General features: G+C 44.7%; 1 protein-coding gene across 2 annotated transcripts in view; it reads right to left on the bottom strand.

Moving 5' to 3' along the window:
* Nucleotides 1-19,746, bottom strand: part of LOC137661219 (syntabulin-like) — a 54,698-nt gene extending 34,952 nt beyond the window's left edge. For both annotated transcript variants that reach the window (XM_068396647.1, XM_068396648.1), the window contains exons 1-3: nucleotides 19,628-19,746; nucleotides 19,207-19,393; nucleotides 2,282-2,479 (exon numbers count right to left, since the gene is read on the bottom strand). In XM_068396647.1, coding sequence (XP_068252748.1) covers nucleotides 2,282-2,479; nucleotides 19,207-19,393; nucleotides 19,628-19,654 — 412 coding nt within the window. In that variant the 5' untranslated portion in view covers nucleotides 19,655-19,746. The remainder of the gene's footprint in view (nucleotides 1-2,281; nucleotides 2,480-19,206; nucleotides 19,394-19,627) is intronic.
* Between the last annotated feature and the right edge of the window lie 525 nt (nucleotides 19,747-20,271).

Below are 20,271 nucleotides of genomic sequence, written 5' to 3'. Positions count from 1 at the left end.
TTATCTAAATATTTGTGTGAGTGTTACTTCTGAGATTCAGCATGTTCCAAGAAAACAATCCTGGAAACAGATAAATTTTCAGCAAAATGACAGGCATTTTGAAGGTGCACGCTGATTGATGTACTTGCCTACAAAAATGCAGCGCAGGACACAGTCTGTAAAAGATAGTGATAGGCTGGATTTTTGCCTCTCATGTCTGGCTCCTGCTATGTAGTCATTATCGCAAGACATTTCAGATAAATATGAGGTAGAGATTATCTCCATAAATCAGTAAGGGCTTTTGGTAGACAGAAAAATATTATGCACAACTCCTTTCGTGCTGCAGTTGAGGCATACAGCTGTATGCAGAACTAGGTTACGTGCGACGAGGACACATTGCTGTTATTCTCCTCCCACGTCCCACTTGCCTTCTACTGCTCCCCTGTTACTCCCTGCATGTTTTGCTACATGACGATGCCTCCTCTTTGCACAAGGGCTACATCTTACTGACTGAGTCACCAGTGCAAGTAGGTCACGGGGAAAAGACTGGATCCACCTGAAGCCAAGAGATAGCAATGGGAGAGAATTACATTAACCCCTCTCCATTTCAGGAATGTCCCGCACCTGTGTCAGCTCTCACACTGACTACAATGTGCTTTTTGACAACTTTCCACTAAAAAGTGTGAGATATTTGGCAGGAGTAACTTAGAAGTACTCTGTAAATCAGGACCAGTTCCTCCTCTGAGAGTTTTGATGGATCTCAGGAGCAATATGCTTGAAGTCTAGACACAAGTTTTCCAACCTTAGAGATCAATGAATGCAGAGGTACTGACAGCTACAGAATGGCCCACTTATAAGAACACCTAAATACCTAAACTAAGTCCATTCAAAGATTTGAAATAATGCCATCAACTAAAATGAAGATGACTTCTGACTATTACTGTAAAAGGCTAATAACTTGATATTATAGGTCAATTTAAGTGCAGTAATCAAAAACAATGAAGTAATTTATTGAAATAAGTGCATAACTTTTCCATCTGTATAGGACTCTTCAGTAGAAAAAAAATCTTTCAAAATTCTTTATCCACATTTTGCTAAGCTACATCCGTATTCACATACAAAATGGTTGTGGTAGCCATGGCTGCAGATTTGACTGCCATATACCATATTCACTGCATTCTGCTTGCCTTAGATTCCTTGCTTTTAATGGAACAGAAAACAAACCTCAAAAAAATATTATTTATCATCCATTAGGCAGAATAATGGGAGACTGCGAATGCTCAAGTAACACAGTGCTATGAAATGAGCTGAAGAACTTGCAGAGATAGTGCTAAGTCAGATTTAATCAGCCCTTTCAATGATTAAGCCAGTGAAGAGTTTTCGCAACAGATTCTCTACTGTTTCTGGATTAAACATGGTGCTGGTAAATCTGAGCTGGCTCCTCATGAAAGTATCTAAATTCCTTCCAGAAGTAAAATGACTCTGGAAACAGTATAGCCGGGAGGTACCTGAGCTCATAAACCATGTCAGTTCTGCAGCTGGCTATGTATAGGGTCAAAACCCTCTCTGGCTCCATGATTAATTGAATAACAGCACAAATATCCCGACCATTTGTAATCAAGAGCTGCCTGTACATGAATCACAAAAATATTTTATATCTACTCATTAAGATTACAGTAGCCAATACATACCAGAATATTTAGTCTTGGATGTGTGACAAGCAGGTGCTGATGTAGTTGGTGGTCTGAGGTAGCCTGTTAGCCTGAGGCAATGGGAGACATGCTCTTGACTCAGCCAGTGTAGTATGGATCTACATCTGCCCAACTCCCACACGTAGCTTGCCCGTTATCTTGCCTTGGTTTGACATGTTGTATACCCAGAGCTATCACAGCCTGGCAGCATAAACTTTAGGCAGGATTGAACAATAAACCTAACAACATCAGAAGACTATAATTCTTTGCTTTGATAGTAAGAGTCATTTATCTTTGGCCAGTGAAATATGTGCTCAATTACACTGAAATAGGATAAAATCCATTTCAGTTGTTATTCAACATCACCATCAAGCCTCATAAAATAAAGTGAAGATGTCAATTAATTATATTTCCATGAAAAAGCTAATACTGATAATGTTTTCAAATCTTGCAGGTGGCTCCATGGAAAGAACCCAACTATTTTTTTTTTATCTACTGTCAGCATTAGTGGTATCACAGGCAGCACAAGACAATGTATGTAGACACCTGTAGATGTAGTAGTCAATTAGAAAGTGTAATTAAAGAAATGAAAGGAACTATACCATACTCACCGGGCTTTACAAGGCTTGTCTTTGTCTCCTTCTTATATCGAGCCAGCTGCGGGTTCCCTTCGCTCATTGTCCCTGGACTGAATTTCTTCCTGGAGAAGTCTTCATCGCTACCAGTGCAAAAACTGATTGGACCGTTCCCAGCATCAGAAGGAGTCTTAACTGGAGATACTGACTGGCTACTAGGACAGCCAGTGTCATCTGAAAAGAGAAAACATCAAAATTTTTCACTAATAAGAACATGAACATTAGCAATATTTAAAAAAAAAAAGTGTTTGCACTACAACTGTTTACAGTTACCTGATATACACAACCTTGGCTCTGAAACCTGGTGAGAAGCTATTAATTTTCCCCATTTTGTGAAGAAGTCCTGAATACCTTAAGGCAGACCAGAAGGGCAAGTGTTTGTTTCACTAAATCTGACGAAATACAAAGGCAGGGGCTACATAATGAAAACTCAGATCTAAGATAAATTCTTTTGACTTAGCTAGGTTAGGGAATATTACGGCATGAATATGACACAATGGCACATAAGACACAAGAATGGCTTGTGTAGTGCACACTGGATGAAAAGCAAGCATGGGCCACATGCTCTCCTTCAAGATATGTTCCCATCTGAACAGCAAGAGAACGACCTACAGCCCATATGCACAAACTCAGGATTTTCATTTAACTGGAATTAATAAAGGTTCCTCAAAATTGTATTTCCTTTTAAAGCAACCATGATCACAGAGCTCTTCCATTCTTGACAAGCGGCTCTGAGGTACCTGGCTGTGAAGAGGGTGCATTATACACAGACTGCTTTTGTTTAAAGCCAAGTTCCTCTGAGGGCACACCAGCGCTACATGGCATCAGCACCCACCTCAGGAAGAGACTCTCATTCCTCACCTCCAGCAATACAAACACTCCAGCTCTTAAAAATGAAATGCAAAGTAATAAGTCTGAGTCCAAGTGAAATCCACATATCAAACACCATCTAATCACATCTCCTGTAACCTTGAGTAATCGCAGCTCCCCTAAAAGTCATGGTGGTTTTAGAGATGCACAACAAAAGCAAACAGGCTACTCTGACACTGGAAAGCCTTGAATATTTACTCTTCCGGAGAAATGTAATTGTTTGTTCTTTCCCAGGACAAAATGAAAGCTGCCATCTCCATTATGCAATTGCACTCCACTCTCGGTGCATTATCTTTACCTAACATGAAACTCAAAGAAGTGCCTGCAACTGAGCCAAATAATCTGCATGACCATATTACACTTACCGCTTCCGCCCTGTTCATAACTTAGGTCAAGCCTGATCTTGCAAGGAGCTTTGCATGGGCAGATTGTTTAAAAAGTCAGTACATGACTGTGCATTTATGAGGCAAAAGAGGCACCCTAGAACTATCTAATGCCCTCCCTGCCTGCCTCCCCTCTGCAAGGAGGAGCAGCTTGTGCTATTGTTAACTATTGCTCCCTCAGTACAGGAAAACAACCTCATCCTTTCATGTGAACCAGTTTTCCTTCGTGCCTGGCCAGTTACCCTACCCTCACCTATTTGTTCCAGTGTTCTGCTTCCCATTTCCCCGTGTCCTGCCTCCAGTGCTGAGCAAGGTACCTATAGGTGCTGACCACCCAATGCATGCTATATGCATTAGCATGTAACAACAGCCAGCAGCCTGAGGTGCTGCTGCCCAGGCCTCTGCTAACTGCCAGACATGATGCCAAGCCACGGGGACAGCCCAGTCTACTGCCAGAATTACCTCCCAAGGCACAAAGGGCAGTAATGGTGCAAAGTACCTAATCCAGCTTAATCATATCTCATTCCTTCAAATCAGCTCAATTAAGCCTACAGGCATCTCCTTTTGCCATCCTGCTGCTGCCCTCTGCAACTCAGAATTAGTTCCAATAAAACACTAGGAAGGAGAAAACCGCTAATGAGGTTTTCAGCCCATGCCCATATTTATCCTGACTAAAGCAGGATTGTTGCCCACATGATTTTAGTTTACTTTTTATCCTTTCCATCCCCATCAACATCACAATATAACTCAACAGAGAGGAGAGAGAAGGCGACAATTTCCTCCCAGATGAGCGCCCATTTCCTTCTCCCAAGCGTCCAGAGTCTCTTCTGCAGGTGGAATGAATGCTGCCTACAAGGCAGTGGATCAGCATGGCTGAGTGAGCTTCTGAATTGCATTTAAGCAGCTCCTTTACTTATGCCCAAGGCATCTTCTCTTTAGAAGCACACAAACATTTATAATCAAATATATTCAGAAAAAAAGTGCAGGTTCATGCAGGTTATTTTTTCTTATGACCTTTCCATTTAGATATTTCTCTATGTGCCACTATTTTCAAAACTTCGCATTTAAAAAAAAAAACCAAAGACAAACTACTTCCTTCATCTCTCCACCAACAGAATCACTGCAGTAGCTGGACAGGTTCTGCAGACCTCACAGATGTGTTTTGTATGGGAGACTTAATGTATAAATAACAGAATCAGAGAATAACAGAATCAACTAGGTTGGAAGAGACCGCTGGGATCATCGAGTCCAACCACTGACCTAACACCACTGTGTCAACTAGACCATGGCACTAAGTGCCACATCCAGTCTTTTCTTACACACCTCCAGGTATGATGACTCCACCACCTCCCTGGATAGCCCATTTCAATGCTTAATAACCTTTCCTGTGAAGAAATTTTTGCTAATGTCTAACCTGAACCTCCCCTGGCGCAGCTTGAGGCTATGCCTTCTAGTCTTGTTGCTAGTTGCCTGGGAGAAGAGGCCAACCCCCACCCTGCTACAACCTCCTTTCAGGTAGTTGCAGAGAGCGATAAGGTCTCCCCTCAGCCTCCTCTTCTCCAGGCTAAACAACCCCAGCTCCCTCAGCCATTCCTTGTAGGTCATACTCTCCAGACCCTTCACCAGCTTGGTCGCCCTCCTCTGGACTCGCTCCAACACCTCAATGTCTTTCCTGAAGTGAGGGGCCCAGAACTGGACACAGTACTTGAGGTGTGGCCTCATCAGTGCCGAGTTCAGGGGAACAATTACTTCCCTAGTCCTGCTGGCCACACTATTCCTGATACAAACCAGGATGCCATTGGCCTTCTTGGGCACCTGGGTACACTGCTGGCTCATGTTCAGCCACCTGTCCACGAACACCCCCAGGTCCTTTTCTACCAGGCCGCTTTCCAACCACTCTTCCGCCAGCCTGTAGTGCTGTATGTGGTTGTTGTGGCCAAAGTGCAGGACCCACCACTTGGCCTTGTTGAACTTCATGCCATTGGTCTCGGTCCATCTATCTAACCTGTCCAGATCCCTCTACAGAGCCTTCTTACCCTGAGGCAGATTGACACTCCCACCCAACCTAGCGTCGTCTGCGAATTTACTGACGGTGCGCTCAATACCCTCATCCAGACCATAAATAAATATATTCAACAGCACTGGGACCAGTACTGAGCCCTGGGGGACACCACTAGTGACTGGACGCCAACTGGATGTGGTATCGTTCACCACCACTCTCTGGGCCTGGCCATCCAGCCAGTTCTTAACCCAGCGAAGAGTGCACCTGTCCAAGCCATGGGCTGCCAGCTTCTCCAGAAGAACACCACGGGAGACAGTATCAAAGGCTTTGCTGAAGTCCAGGTATACTACATCCACAGCCTTCACTTCACCCACTAGGCGGGTCACCTGGTCATAAAAAGAGATCAGGTTGGTCAGGCAGGACCTGCCTTTCCTAAACCCATGCTGACTAGGCCTGATACATTAACAGCAAAAGGAGGGTCAAGGAGAGCCTCCACCACTTGCTGAATGAGGAGGGTAGTGTAGTGTCAGGGGATGAGGAAAAGGCAGAGGTGCTCAATGCCTTCTTTGCCTCGGTCTTTAATGTCAAGACCGGTTGTCCGCAGGAGACTCAGCCCCCAGACCCTGAAGTTAGGGACAGGGAGCTGTGTGAACCTCCCGTAATCCAGGAGGAGACAGTTAGTGACCTGCTGTGCCAGTTGGACACCCACAAGGCTATGGGCCCGGATGGGATTCACCCCAGAGTAATGAAGGAACTGGCAAATGAACTTGCCAAACCACTCTCTATTATCTACCGGCAGTCCTCGTTAACTGGAGAAGTTCCAGCTGACTGGAAAGTAGAAAATGTAACGCCCATCTACAAGAAGGGTCGGAAGGATGATCCAGGGAACTATAGGCCTGTCAGCCTGACCTCGGTGCCAGGCAAGGTGATGGAACAGATCATCCTGAGTGCCATTACACGGCACATGCAGGACAATCGGGGCATCGGGGCCAGCCAGCATGGATTCATGAAAGGCAGGTCCTGCTCGACCAACCTGGTCTCCTTCTATGACCAAGTGACCCGCTTAGTAGATGAGGGCAGGGCTGTGGATGTAGTCTGTCTAGACTTCAGTAAGGCATTCGACACTGTCTCCCACAGCATCCTCCTGGACAAACTGTCTGCCCGGGGCTTGGATGGGTGGAGTCTTCAATGGATTAAAAACTGGCTGGATGGCCGAGCCCAGAAAGTGGTGGTGAATGGGGCAAAGTTCAAGTGGCGGCCGGTCACTAGCGGTGTTCCCCAGGGCTCAGTTCTGGGGCCGGTGCTCTTCAATATCTTTATAGATGATCTAGACGTAGGGATTGAGTGCACCCTCAGAAAATTTGCAGATGACACCAAGCTGTGTGGGAGTGTCGATCTGCTGGAGGGTAGGAAGGCCCTACAGAGGGATTTGGACAGGTTAGATAGATGGGCCGAGACCAACGGCATGAGGTTCAACAAGAACAAGTGCCGGGTCTTACACTTGGGCCACAACAACCCCATGCAGCGCTACAGGCTGGGGGAAGAGTGGTTAGAAAGTGGCCTGGCGGAAAGAGACCTGGGGGTGCTGATCGACAACCAGCTAAACATGAGCCAGCAGTGTGCCCAGGTGGCCAAGAAGGCCAATGGCATCCTGGCCTCTATTAGGAATAGTGTAGCCAGCCGGTCTAGGAAAGTGATCGTCCCTCTGTACTCGGCACTGGTGAGGCCGCACCTTGAATACTGTGTTCAGTTCTGGGCCCTGCACTTCAAGAAAGATGTTGAGGTGTGGGAGCGAGTCCAGAGGAGGATGACCAAGCTGGTGAAGGGTCTGGAGGGTCTGACCTATGAGGAATGGCTGAGGGAGCTGGGGTTGTTTAGCCTGGAGAAGAGGAGGCTCAGAGGTGACCTTATTGCAGTCTACAACTACCTGAAGGGAGGCTGTAGTGAAGTGGGAGTTGGCCTCTTCTCCCAGGCAACTAGCGATAGGACAAGAGGACACAGCCTCAAGCTTCGCCAGGGGAGGTTCAGGTTGGACATTAGGAAGGATTTATTTTCAGAAAGGGTTATTAGACATTGGAATGGGCTGCCCAGGGAGGTGGTGGAGTCACCATCTCTGGATGTGTTTAAGAAAAGACTGGACATGGCACTTAGTGCCATGGTCTAGTTGACAAGGTGGTGTCAGGGCAATGGTTGGACTCGATGATCCCAGAGGTCTCTTCCAACCTAGTTGATTCTGTGATTCTGTGATCCCCTGGTTGTCCTCTATGTGCTGTGTAATCGAACTCAATATGATCTGTTCCATGACCTTGCCGGGTACTGAGGTCAGGCTGACAGGCCTGTAGTTCCCGGGATCCTCCTTCCCGCCCTTCTTATGGATGGGCGTCACATTGGCCAGCCTCCAGTCATCTGGGACCTCCCCAGTTAGCCAGGACTGATAATAAATAATTAGCCAGGACTGATAATAAATAACTCTCAAAGCTAGCATAGAATCACAAAATATCTTGAGTTGGAAGGGACCCGTAGGGAGCATTGAGTCCAACCCCCTGCTCCTTGCAGGACTACCTAAAACTAAACCATATGACTAAGAGCATCATCCAGACACTCCTTGAGCTCTGACAGGCTTGATGCTGTGACCACTTCTCTAGGGAGCCTGTTCCAGTGACCAACCATCCTCTCTGTGAAGAAATCTATAGGGGTGCTTCCTGGAAGAACGTCAGAGGCTGATAAAGCCTTTAAATAATAATGAAAGAACTAAACTACAGTGTTAAGAAGAAAGAACTAAACTACAGTATTAAGAATTAGGGCATTAAAAAAAACAAGTATGCAAAACTAACTGCGATAAGGAAATAGGGCAGCTAAAGAAAGCATGTAAAAATAGCATATAAAAATAAATATTTTAATTACCACTCCCCCCAACATTGCCTCTGATATCACACTGGTGACACTGTATGATCAGATTACGTCCTATCTATATATCCTCATTTTACCCTTAAGGACTTCAGCTTTCGTTGCAGTGAGGTATTTATTAAAGGAACTAATGAGCCTGGCACAAAGAACAACAGCCTATCTCTACTCATAACCCTTGTGACCTTTAGACACCCTAATAACCAGGTGAGCATTCCCACTCCAGCTGAAGTAAATGCATGATTTTATTGTGCTCCCTCTCCTCTGATCGTTTGTTATTTTTTATATAATGTATAACTTCTACTCCTTCTACCTAGTATTTGCCAGAAATGTGAATAAAATTATAGTTTCCAAATCTAAGGGAAATTGCAGAGAAACATTTCCCTGTGTCAGCTTTTTGCGATGCCTTTTGAAGAATCAAAACGTTTACTATCACAGAAGGGAACAGCTGCATACGAAACGCCGGTGCTCACCACAAAAGGCAAGCAAAGCTCTGCTGCACCCCAGGGAGACGCACCTCCCAGCCAACCTGCAGCTCAGCATTCTGGCACAAGGAGAAGCCCTGGTGAACACTGAGGTGCTATCTAGCTGCTCGGTGCGAGCCAAATTGCCTGCACTTATCTTCATCATTCCTTGCTACTGAACCCTTAAAGGGCTATTTAATTGTGTTTAATATTGCAGGTGAAATCCCTGCAGAAGAGCAGCAGACGCTCCCATGGACCCTGACCATGCATCAAGCTGATGCCCCCTCCGTCCCGCAGACAGCCTGACCAACCATCCTGCTCACCGCTGCAGCGAACACCTCTGCTCCTCCTCCGCAAGAGGAAGGATGCAACCACGGCCAAGGTAAGAAATCTATCTCCAAAGTAGGCAATGGGGTAACAGGAGCAGACAAGCACACGATGAGATTCACTTTATGCTGAAGACATGATGTGAATGTCGTTTTCAGCAAGGTCGGTTAAGGATTCAGTCCTATAACTCGGCAAGAGTTTTGCCCCAGTAAGGATTTCAGGCCCTGACATCTCAGGAATACAGACAGACCTGATTTACCTTCTCAGGCACGTGAGCATCAGGAAGACACAAGAGAGAAAGTTGGCAAATACTGCTGTGCAAGTCCATACTTCTGATCTTGCCTGTATTATTTCCTTGCACAAGAGGGAAAACCACATAAATGTGTAACACACGACTTTCAGTGCTTTCTTAGCAATGCTCATGGTGTCTTTTTTCACAGTGGCCTCCTAAGAGCATTCTGGGAGTAGACTTTCTCTTTGAACATCAGCTGGATTTCATCACTGAAACTCTACGTCCAACCTCTCTCCCAGATCAGACACGCTTGCCAAGTTTCAAAGGCAAGCACAGGATAGTGTCTCCTCAAACAAACAATCAGGGAAGTTGCTCAGGGCACTCAGACATTTGGATGCACTAACATTCAAATAGTAAAGTCAAAGTAAAAACAACAGTGTTAAAGATAATAGTACTCTTAACAACTGATCAAAATACTGTTCTGATTTTAAGGCCATATGTTGTGACTTGATAATTTTCTCTGATTTTCTGGGCACAGAGACTTTTAAAGTTTCACTGGAATATGTCTTAGAGCCTTCTTTAGAAAAATACTGCCTTTTCCTGAAGGTTTCAAGAAATAATGAATTTACAACCTCCTTATACAATCCATCCAAATAATTAATGATGCTCTTACTCAGTAACGATTTACTTTTACCCTTGCTCCTAGCTGCCAGATCTAGTTACGCGCTTTTATGAGTCAGAACTGTCCATCCCCTACCTGATCCCTTGTCAACTGCCCCACTTTCATCTTCTCTTAAGGTTCCCCTTTCATTCATCCCAGGATCTGTTAGTCCAGGTAGCCACGGCTCCTCCAGGATGGCACACTGTGAGCTGGCTATTGATGGTGAACCACCAAGGGTATTTCAGAACTTCTCAGGATCATCTCCCAATCTGCTTCTTTGTTCCACATTTTTTGACCCCCTGTGTGTTGCTTTAGTCTTCATTTCGTGACTGGTCTTGTAGCACGGGGGTGTTTTATGCATTAATGAAAGTTGCAGACAGAGACCAAAGGGAATGTATCACCCAGCTTCCATCTGCCAAGGCTCCTTCTGTTTTAAATGGAGAGAAAGAGGGTCCTCTGGAGGATGAGTCAGAACTACAGCCCAAGTCAGGCTTCTCCAGTCATCCCACTACTCTGAGTCACTCTCTGGAGGATCTCATCTCATCTCATCTCATCTCATCTCATCTCATCTCATCTCATCTCATCTCATCTCATCTCATCTCTTTCCATTGACTAGCACAACCACCATTCTGACTTGGGCAGCTGAACCAGGGAGGTATAAGGGCTCACCGCCAGTCAGAAAACATTGCTACCAGCAAATTCACAATATCATTCTGGAACAACTGGGCAACACAAAGGACCACAGTAAAAGCAGCAGGATGAAACACAATAGTATAAAATGAGTAGTATGCATAGAAAGACAGAGGTGGAGCATATTCACATGCACACCATCAGGCTCTCAAGAGGTAGCAGTCTAACTTCTACCTCATCATGACACTCGCTGGCCCTCTGAAGGAACCCTCACCCACCCAGCAACGATTAGGAAGCACAGCTTAAGGTACAAAGTGTGAATATTCTCCTGAGCTCCTATTTGTGCTAAAACATTTCATTTTTACTGCAGCCATTCCAGAAGGTGATTTTATGTATTCTAGAAGATTAGTCATTTGTTACAAACAATTTGTCACCTGCAAACCTGCAAAATCACACAGACTGTTGAAAAAAATACTTAATAACTTCACTAAAAGTAGAGTTCTAAAAATGCTACTACTTTTGGTCCTTCTGATCAATCCTAAACTCATTTTACAGCTATTTTTAAGATTTGTGGGGTTGGTATTTAATAAAATTCATCAGCATATCATGTGCTTGTGAGGCAAGTATGTTACCAGAAGTCAAGCACACTAAAGCAGAGCAGAAGAGCAACCAAAACTATAGCCCTGGCAGGAAAAGAGAGGAGGTTTATTTGACAAGGCCTACTTATATGAAATCCTGCTAAGCAAATTAATTCCACATTTAATCTCTATGTCTCTGCAGACAGAACTTGAATTAACTATGCTCCATTTTGCCTGTGACCAAAGGCAGGCTAAGCAGCTCCACCACTCCCTGAGGTCACCTAGAGAGGCTGTGCAAACTCTTGCCCTTGAAGGTTTTCTAGACTTGGATAGACAAAGCCATGGCTGATGTGATACAGTGCTGGAAGCAGTCCTGCTTAAAAAAACAGGCTAGACGAAATGATCTTCAGAGGTCTCGTACAACCTACACACTTAGGATCATACTTTTGCTTTACACCTTTTAGATATTCCACAGCTGGAAACCTCCCTGTTTTCCCAGTCCATCTTTCAAGCTGGAACTATTGATTTTAATGTTCTAGTCATAAAATCTAATCCAGAAGTGAAGTAAGTAAAATCAAGACTAAACATCTTCAACTCCTTTTGACTGTTGCTGAGGTTCCTATCATTAATATACAGGCAACTTTTACACCTGCTCCTCAACAGCCCCTTTGACCTTGCTTCCATCACACCCAGATGCTGATCACTAATGGTCACTACTGAAAATTTAGTATGGAAGCTGTTCACTGAATTTGGCAAGAGGTCCTCTCTGCTCACCCACAGCATGGCATAAACAGTGACACGCTCAGACTATGTAGAAGAGGGGAGGGGAAGGTGAAAAAAGGTGGACTGACCCACTCCTAGAGCTTGGACATCTTTTACCATGTAGTATTTCCCATAAACATGTCCTTAAAGGTATCTGCTTTTGACATCTGACTGTACAATAGCTAAGTTACACTGAAGCAGCAAATTTTAATTGACTTTGGCAGCAAATGATGCCTCTACTAATCTTCCTTCTATTTGAACATTTCACTAATAAGCAGGACTGATGTGAGTTCTGTGAAACCATCTGAAAAAAGGACTATATAATTGTGGCTTACTGGCTTTGTCATTACATTTATATCACCACTAATGGTATCAGTATTACAGAACTAAAGCATCAAAGCTTACTAGTAAAAATACCAATAAAAATAGTACTGTTACTAGGAGAGCACTGTGGTCAGGAATAGCACATCTTCCAGAGTTTTGATATCACATCACAGATAACATTTGGAGAAGGGGTTTAAGACGATAAAGGACTGAAAATCCATTTGAAAATTTTAAAGAAAAGTTTTAACTAAAGGTGAGGAGAGGAAAGAGTCTGAAAAAGAGATGAAGAAAAGTCTTGGCTGTTTGGTAGGTTTTTTAAGCACTTAGTAGATCTCACTAACCTTTCCTGAGGCCAATAGCTGGAAGTAGAACCACTGCTGCTACCTCTGGTGGGAGAGACTTGACTACATCCAGCATAAGAAATATTATCCATTTAATATTAACATTATGTGAAATATATGTGTATATATAGATGTATTTCTGTGCGTATGTTTTTATGTGCCTAATTCCATTATGCAGCAAAGGAAGAAATCATATTCTATCCAGTTTTAAGGGTACCATTTTTGGAAATAAAAATATTCAATAGACCACATCACAGAAATTTTTACCTGTTCCTGAAATGGTACACGTTATACTCCTTTGTTCTCACGTAGCTCTGCGTCCATGGCTGACAGAACATGACTGTGACCCTCACAGCTTCAACATCACCTCATAAGGTTGCACTGTTCCCCTTCTAATGAAGCTTGGAAACCACATATATTCTATCCCTTGTTGCTTTATGCACTTTTCTTTTTAATTGCCACCTAACCCAGACTGGCACTTAGCATCACCACAGAACTCACTCACTGTATTTGGTGATACACATACGTCAAAACACTGTTCCAAAATTTCAGACGTGTATTAACCCTATAAATGTAGGGTTAAAACATGTCATATGGAATTTCTTTTAAAGTATCAAGATTCTCTTTTAATACAAAAGAAACCAAAGACTTATGATTAAAGGTTCATTTCTGCTACAAGTTGTGATGTCCTTCAATATGCATGGCATCACTTAACTAAAGAGAAAATTGCATGAAAAGCACTTTAAAACAAAAGTATTAGATTACACGTTGCTGGCGAAGAAAACACATGATATGGCTTAGAATTCAGTCCATAGTACACAGCAAGCTGCAACAAACAGGGTAGCAAAAAGGGTGAGGTACTGACTGTTCTCAGGACAGCATTCAAAATGTGCCAGAGAGAACGGGAACTTTTCTACTGACCTCAGGAGGCTCTGGGTCAGGCTTTAAAGGTTCACAGTGCTGACAGATACATAAAAAGGTGACAACAAACATTCAGAAGGTCAAATATTTTGGCTTCCAGATGTTGTTGTGCAGCACAGGAACAAAAGGATTGTTACTTAGTAAGAAGAAATAAATAGTCAAGCTGAAAGGAAAGCAGGCAAAGGCCAAAAACTGAGGAATGGGCAGGCTTTGCTCTTTAGTACCTAGGCACTTTCCTCATTTCCATGTTTGGAACAGATCTCTGCGCTGCAGAAACAGAGCTGGTGGTTAGCAATATGAAGCAATAATAAATTATTGCACATAAGCTAGCCCAGCAGGAAATTCTCCAGGGAAGCAGCAGTGAGAAAAGGAAGCATGTCCCCAGTGTCGCCCTTACGCAAAGGCCATACGTGCATTTTTGAAAGCAGATTTTGTTTCAACGCTTTTGTAAATTATGATCACGGTGATTATGGAACTACCTCACAGAGTGCTGCAAACAAATGCCCTGGAGAAGACCTCCACTTCAGAAGTTTTGGGAAAATGGCAAAAAGGACTGTGGAAAAGCGTAGCATAAAGGACTGCAGGACAGAGAAGCTAACTAAAAAAACAACAAATAAACAAGTAAGGAACTATTTAAACAAAATATTTCTTCCTATAACAAGAAACAAGAAGAATGGGAGAGCTCACTGTTTCTGTAATAATACGTACATATATACATACATACAAACACACAAATAAACGAGGTAAATATTTTCAGTAATTTGTACTAATTCTCTGGCCTCCATCTGTTGATTTGTTAAAATACTGCAAATTTGTTTTCCTCTATCTTTTTCTATTCAGAAATATATATCTAAGTACACACACTCTAATAATGTAGCCTCCAAGGCCAGCTGCTTTACAATACAACCTACTTCAACGCTCTAGCAAAGAAATTATTTACCGGAGTGTGAGAAGGTACAGCTTTTCATCCAGTAACACCCGTACAACCCTTTTCTTCTTGTCTGCGGCTAGCAATATGGGTTGCGCATTCACATGGTCTTTAATGAGCCCACATAAATCCTACAAGATTTTTTCGACCTATGCGCTGCGAACTCAGCCCCAGCATCCATCAACAGCTGGGCCAACTGGCAAATAATCTGCGTGTTCAAGGGCACCGTGCACAGGACCACGTGAGAAGGGAATGGTAACAGTGAGATTCCTGTTGCAGCACTTACACCCCGGGGCTTACAGTGCAGCCACGGTACTAGAGCACACTTATTGTGCCACGCATATAAAGAACAAGATCTTTTAAAAAATCTTTACACCAGAAAAGAACAAGTTATGAAATACGCACTGAACCCAGACCTTGAAATTTGAAAGAAAAAGCAAAAACGAGCTTCAATTCCATTTACAGAGACGCCAGTGTTTTCACGGTCCATAGTACTATACAGTCTAGTTAAAAAGGCAATTTGCAGGTAAGCCCAAGAAAAGAGGAATCATTTGCTACAGGAATAAAACAGATCCTCTGGCTCATAAAGTCTTTTGCTGAACTGATTATTAAACGCAGAAATGCTTTCTGCAAAGCTGCATCTCCGTTAACAAAGCGCCGCTGCGTTAACTGCAGAAATCCAGGCGGCTGGCTCCCGAAGAAAGGCTGAAGGAACGCTTGGGCGTTGTTATACAGGCAGCACGTAACCAGTCGCCTTTGTAAGAAGAAATTCAAAAGCTGAGCTATTCAGAGGCAGAAAAACAAAAAAAAGTATATCCCAAACTAAATTCCTTTCAAAATGAAGAGCTAAACAGGCTGTTACTGAGCTTAGCACATCCAGGCTGCCTTCGATCCAATATGTAACTGGCTTGGTACCAAAAGGATGTGTCCGCAAAAACCAAGGATAACGCCCTGCCCTAAGAATCTCATTTCTTACAAGGCAAACACTGTAACTGGAACCACCAAAGGCAGCCCAGCAGCCGCTCAGCCATGGACCTGCGCGCGGACAATTTGCTTGCAACGTTTAAAACCGCTTTCTCCTCCTGACTGAGCAGGTGAGCGCGCGCAGCCACTGCAAAGCCAGCGCGACTTATGAGGAAAACACGCACGACACGGGCACCTGCTGGGTCGCAGCTGAGCCAGATGAAGCTGCTGGGAGAGTGTTTTTTCATCGTCTGACATCATACGAGAGCTGTGGCCGACATCCAAGCCGAAGGAGGGCAGCGGCTGGAGGAAGAGGAGTGCTCCTGTATCAAATGGCAAACAGGACCCCAGATGCGCAAGGATTTTAAGGAAGGATTGCGCAGAGTGGATGCTGATACAAAGGCTCAGCTTGGCTACACAACATCCAGAGAGCATCTGTGTTCACTTGGCAGAAACAAAGAACATTAGAAATACATTTTGTCAGGAATATCACAGACAAAATGGATTAACAGTCTCACTGCGTTTCATACGGACTTACAAAGCAACACTGACATAAACTCAATTGCAAACAACTGACCAACACGATCAAGTGAGTCTCTGATCCAGTCACACAAGACAAAGAGGGAGATGATCACACAAATTTAAAACTCATCTCAGCCAGAACTAACAACTTCTTCAAAAGAAACTAAGTGTTAAACCAGAGTGTCTCGTCTGTTGCTGAGTGGTATTTTTTGCTGTTGCCACCATGCTTGCAGCACCACCACAGCACCCAAAGGTTCCCCCTACCTAAACCAACAGTAACGATACCTAGAAGACCCTGCTGCTCTCATTTAAAGAGAAAGAATTCCAGCCCTTCATTTATGCTTTGGGACTAATGTAAGCACCCAGGGAAAATGGATAACCTCAGAAGCACTTGGGAATCAAACAGGAAATACATATTTAAATGGATGAGGAGAAAAAAAAGTCATTTCTACAGGAGGAAAAAGAAATCTATTGATCGTAACCACTTGTGTCAATAATAAAGGAAGAAAGTTAGAGAGCAGCTTGTCCAGAGAAGGGTAAAGAGGAAAGGAATTATTTCAGAGGCCAAGTCACATTATCTGCTGCTTACCAAGAACCTTTCGGAGCTTGATGTTCCAAAGAAGTTATAAAAAAGTACATTTATCCAAATGCTCATGCACTTTTTCATACTGCCATCACACTATTGTTCATCACATTATTCATCTGCTCACCTATTCCAAATTTATTACTTGCTAATTTTAAATATGCTTTCTGTGCATATCACTTCTCAGTGAAGATGGTAGGAGCCTAGCAAGGCACCAGGAGAGGCAGGTTAGAGTCTGCGGCCCCTCCACTCACTCCTCCACGCAGCTCTTCGCCATCCCCTCCCCAGAAACAGGAATCAGCAGCCATCTGCTGCTGCTGGGGAATTTCAGTCTCAATTAGATGTACTATGATAAAGAACTGTAAGTGGAAGACAGAGAAGAGATGTCAGAGAACGAGGAAATCAAGTCAGTGACTGTTGTCATACCTGCATCACAGTGAAAAATCCATCGGACCTGTCAACAACAAAACCACGCACTGGGATGGAGGACAGAGGACAGTGCCTTGGCTGATCCTTGGCTGCATAACACAGCAGACAAATGGGGTAGTGCATAGCCGTATGGGTGCTGCAGGCAGCCTGAGAAGCACGAAGCTCTCAGCATAGGGAAAAAAAAAATCAAACTAAATCAACGCAGCATTCATGGAAGAATAAAAGATGAATAAAGGAAACAAAAATATGAGCAGTTGTGCTTATGAGGCAGGTTAAGAGACTAGCATCGCACTCGTGAATACCTCTGTGAAAGACGCCTGAAAACTGTCAAGCCATGAGATCAGACACACGCAGAGTAAATTCAAAGCTCTGCTGGGACTCAAGACAGCCCCTATAGTGCAGTGGGACAGCAAGGGTATTACTTTGGCAGCACTGTGTAGATTAGATCTGAAGAACCCGATACAAAACCAAAAGATATCATAAAAAAGAATGTCAGTAACCAGGATGAAAGACTTGTCAACACACAGGGGAAAAAAAATCAGAATAAAAAGCAGCCATTTGGGAGAGATCATAAAAATAACGTTATTTCTAAAAAGCTTCAAAAGATTTTACTTGTTTGTAACAGGCAAACTCAAGCAGGTAAGGAGGAGGGATGCAAAAGGCAAGGGAAAAAGACTTCAGCATTCTTACAATACTATGTTGTTTGTTTAACGCTCTGCATTGTTCATTAAACAATAACCAAATAGATCACTCCACTGAGCCTGAATTGCAAAATCTATCCCAGCTAAGAAGGAAATGGTAGACTCAATCACAGATATTGTGTTTCTCATCTAGGAAAATTGTCTGTTCTTGTACACAGTGTTCAATACACTGCTTTTTGTTAAAGGAATTAAAAAAAAAATCTGATCCTCTGTAGTGAAGACAAAGATAAATATGAGTGTTTCTGGCTGTTCTCAGGAAAACCTTTGGTAGTTGAAATACTTCATGAATAAACAAAAAGGAAGTTCAGAAACTTGCTCTGATATTAACCATTACAAAAATATTTGTTATAATTCAGATTTTTTAGTTAGACAGAGAATGTTATGCTCTCCAAAATACCAACTATTAAAACCAAAACTTTAGTCATCAAAATATCTTTAAAATTACTACATGCATAATAGAGCCCAGGGTGTTCATGATGTGACCCCCTCAGTGCTGTTATCCACATGCATAATGTCACACACGATGAAGAGTTTCACTGAATTAAAAGATTACTCACCACTAGTAGATATCTGAGTCATTCACTGCTAGTTGAGGGACTTAAATTGTGCTAAACTCTACACAGGACAAATATTTAATGTAAAAAATCTGGTTTCAAGTTGTCCCTGACGTAAAGGGATATACTCATTTTGAAGAGCAAATGACACTTTCGTGGTATACAGCTGGAAAGTAGTAATTTACTTCTGGTATATCACCCAGCCATTGCCCTCTCTATAGAGAAGACATCGTGCCTAGTTCACACCTGGCAACATGCTTGTCCAACGAAGCCTGAATTCTCAAATAAACAAAATTCAATTCAATATGACAGTGAAAACTTCAGCTACATATTTTGTTCCGATTTATGCGCATAGATCATCAGCACAAAACAAAAAGGAATTGCAATATTTGACTCACCTCTGACACCCTTAATAGCACCTCCCCTGTTTTACAGACTCTTTGGTTTAGGGGCTTTTCATAATGCCTCAAACCCACGCTGCAGTTTTTAAGGCAAATCTTTCTCTTTAAAGCAACTATTCTGCCGCAGTAAAACCGCCAACTTTTTAGCGGCGGCTAGCAGAACTCGAAATGGAAACATCTGGTGTCGCTTATGGATGCGGATTAAAAGAACAGATACTGGATTTCCCTGGAAAAATCAATGGCCGCCCTTCTTCATCTGCAAAGTGGGATGCTCCTCAGGGCTCCATACTAGCCTGACACAGGGATGCTGCGTCTGGGGGCGACAGCGAAGCCTGTCGGTGTGGTGGGGCCCACCGTGACCCCCAGGCTGAGCACTGAGGGCGGGGGTGGGGGGTGTGTGTGGTGTGTTTGTTTGCGGTACCTGAGCAGAAGCTGTTGCTGCTGACAGTCCTGCCGGATCTCCCGGAGGAACTAAGCGGGTTGAATTCACGACTCTCTTCTTCCGAAAAGGGCGATTCGGAAGCCGGGGATACCTTCTGCTGCGGCCGGAGGACCAAGCGGGGGATGCGGCTGCGGGATACCTCCTTCTCCAGCTGCGTCTTCTGCTCCTGCTCGGGAGGGGACACCCCAGTGTCAGGGCCACCTCGGATGCGCCTTCCTCCTTCCACCATCCTGGCAGGGGCAGGCAAACCCCGGCACCCCCCCCCCCCCCCCCCCCCCCCGCGCCTTTCCTGCAGCGGGGGCTGGGGCCGGGGTTTGCCCGTCCCTGCCCCTCCTCGGTCCCCGCAGCCGCCCGGCCCCCGCCACCATCCCTGCCGACCCCTCCACCCCCAGCTCCTCACCTTGCTGCTCTCCCGCAGTGGCCCCATCGCTCCTCAATCACCGCGCAGCCGGGGACAGGCACCTGGCATGGGCGAGAGGGATGCAGTTAAGCCGGGCTTGCTTGCTTTTTGCTAGCTTGCCTGCCTGCTTGCTTGCTTGCTTTCTAGCTTGCTCGCTTGCTGCTGCTGCTGCCGCAGCGGCGCTGGGGGTGGCGAGGCCCGGCCCGGCCCCGCCGCCGCTCCCCGCCCCGACACGTGGTGCCGCCGCCGGCCGCTCCCGGGGCCGCCGCTGCCGCCCGCCCCAAGGGCGCCGAGCAGGTGAGGGGACAGGGAAGGGGGACGCACACGCCACAGACTTCCCCCTGCCCGGTTCGGCATCCCCGGGCTGCAGCCTCATCGCCTCGGCACCTCTGTCAGCGGGGTGCCTCGGGGAGGCCGCTCCCTGCCCGCACCCTGCCTGCCCCCTGTCGCAAAAGGCTGCAGGGAGGGTAAGCGTGTTAAAATGAGGGCAGGCTGAGCGCAGGCCGTGTGTGCGGATTCATGGATTTCACGCTGAGGCACCAGAGCAGAGACGTAACAGAGGGCAGACGTTACCGGTACAAATATCACGGATGTATAGCTATATAAATAGCAAAATGTGTCAGATGTTTTCCGCTCCCTGTTAT

This window comes from Nyctibius grandis, chromosome 3 (genome assembly GCF_013368605.1).
Source record: "Nyctibius grandis isolate bNycGra1 chromosome 3, bNycGra1.pri, whole genome shotgun sequence".
NCBI lineage: Eukaryota > Metazoa > Chordata > Aves > Nyctibiiformes > Nyctibiidae > Nyctibius > Nyctibius grandis.
The sequence above is the reverse complement of the archived record's forward strand: the minus strand, read 5'-3'. Positions and strand labels throughout refer to the sequence as shown.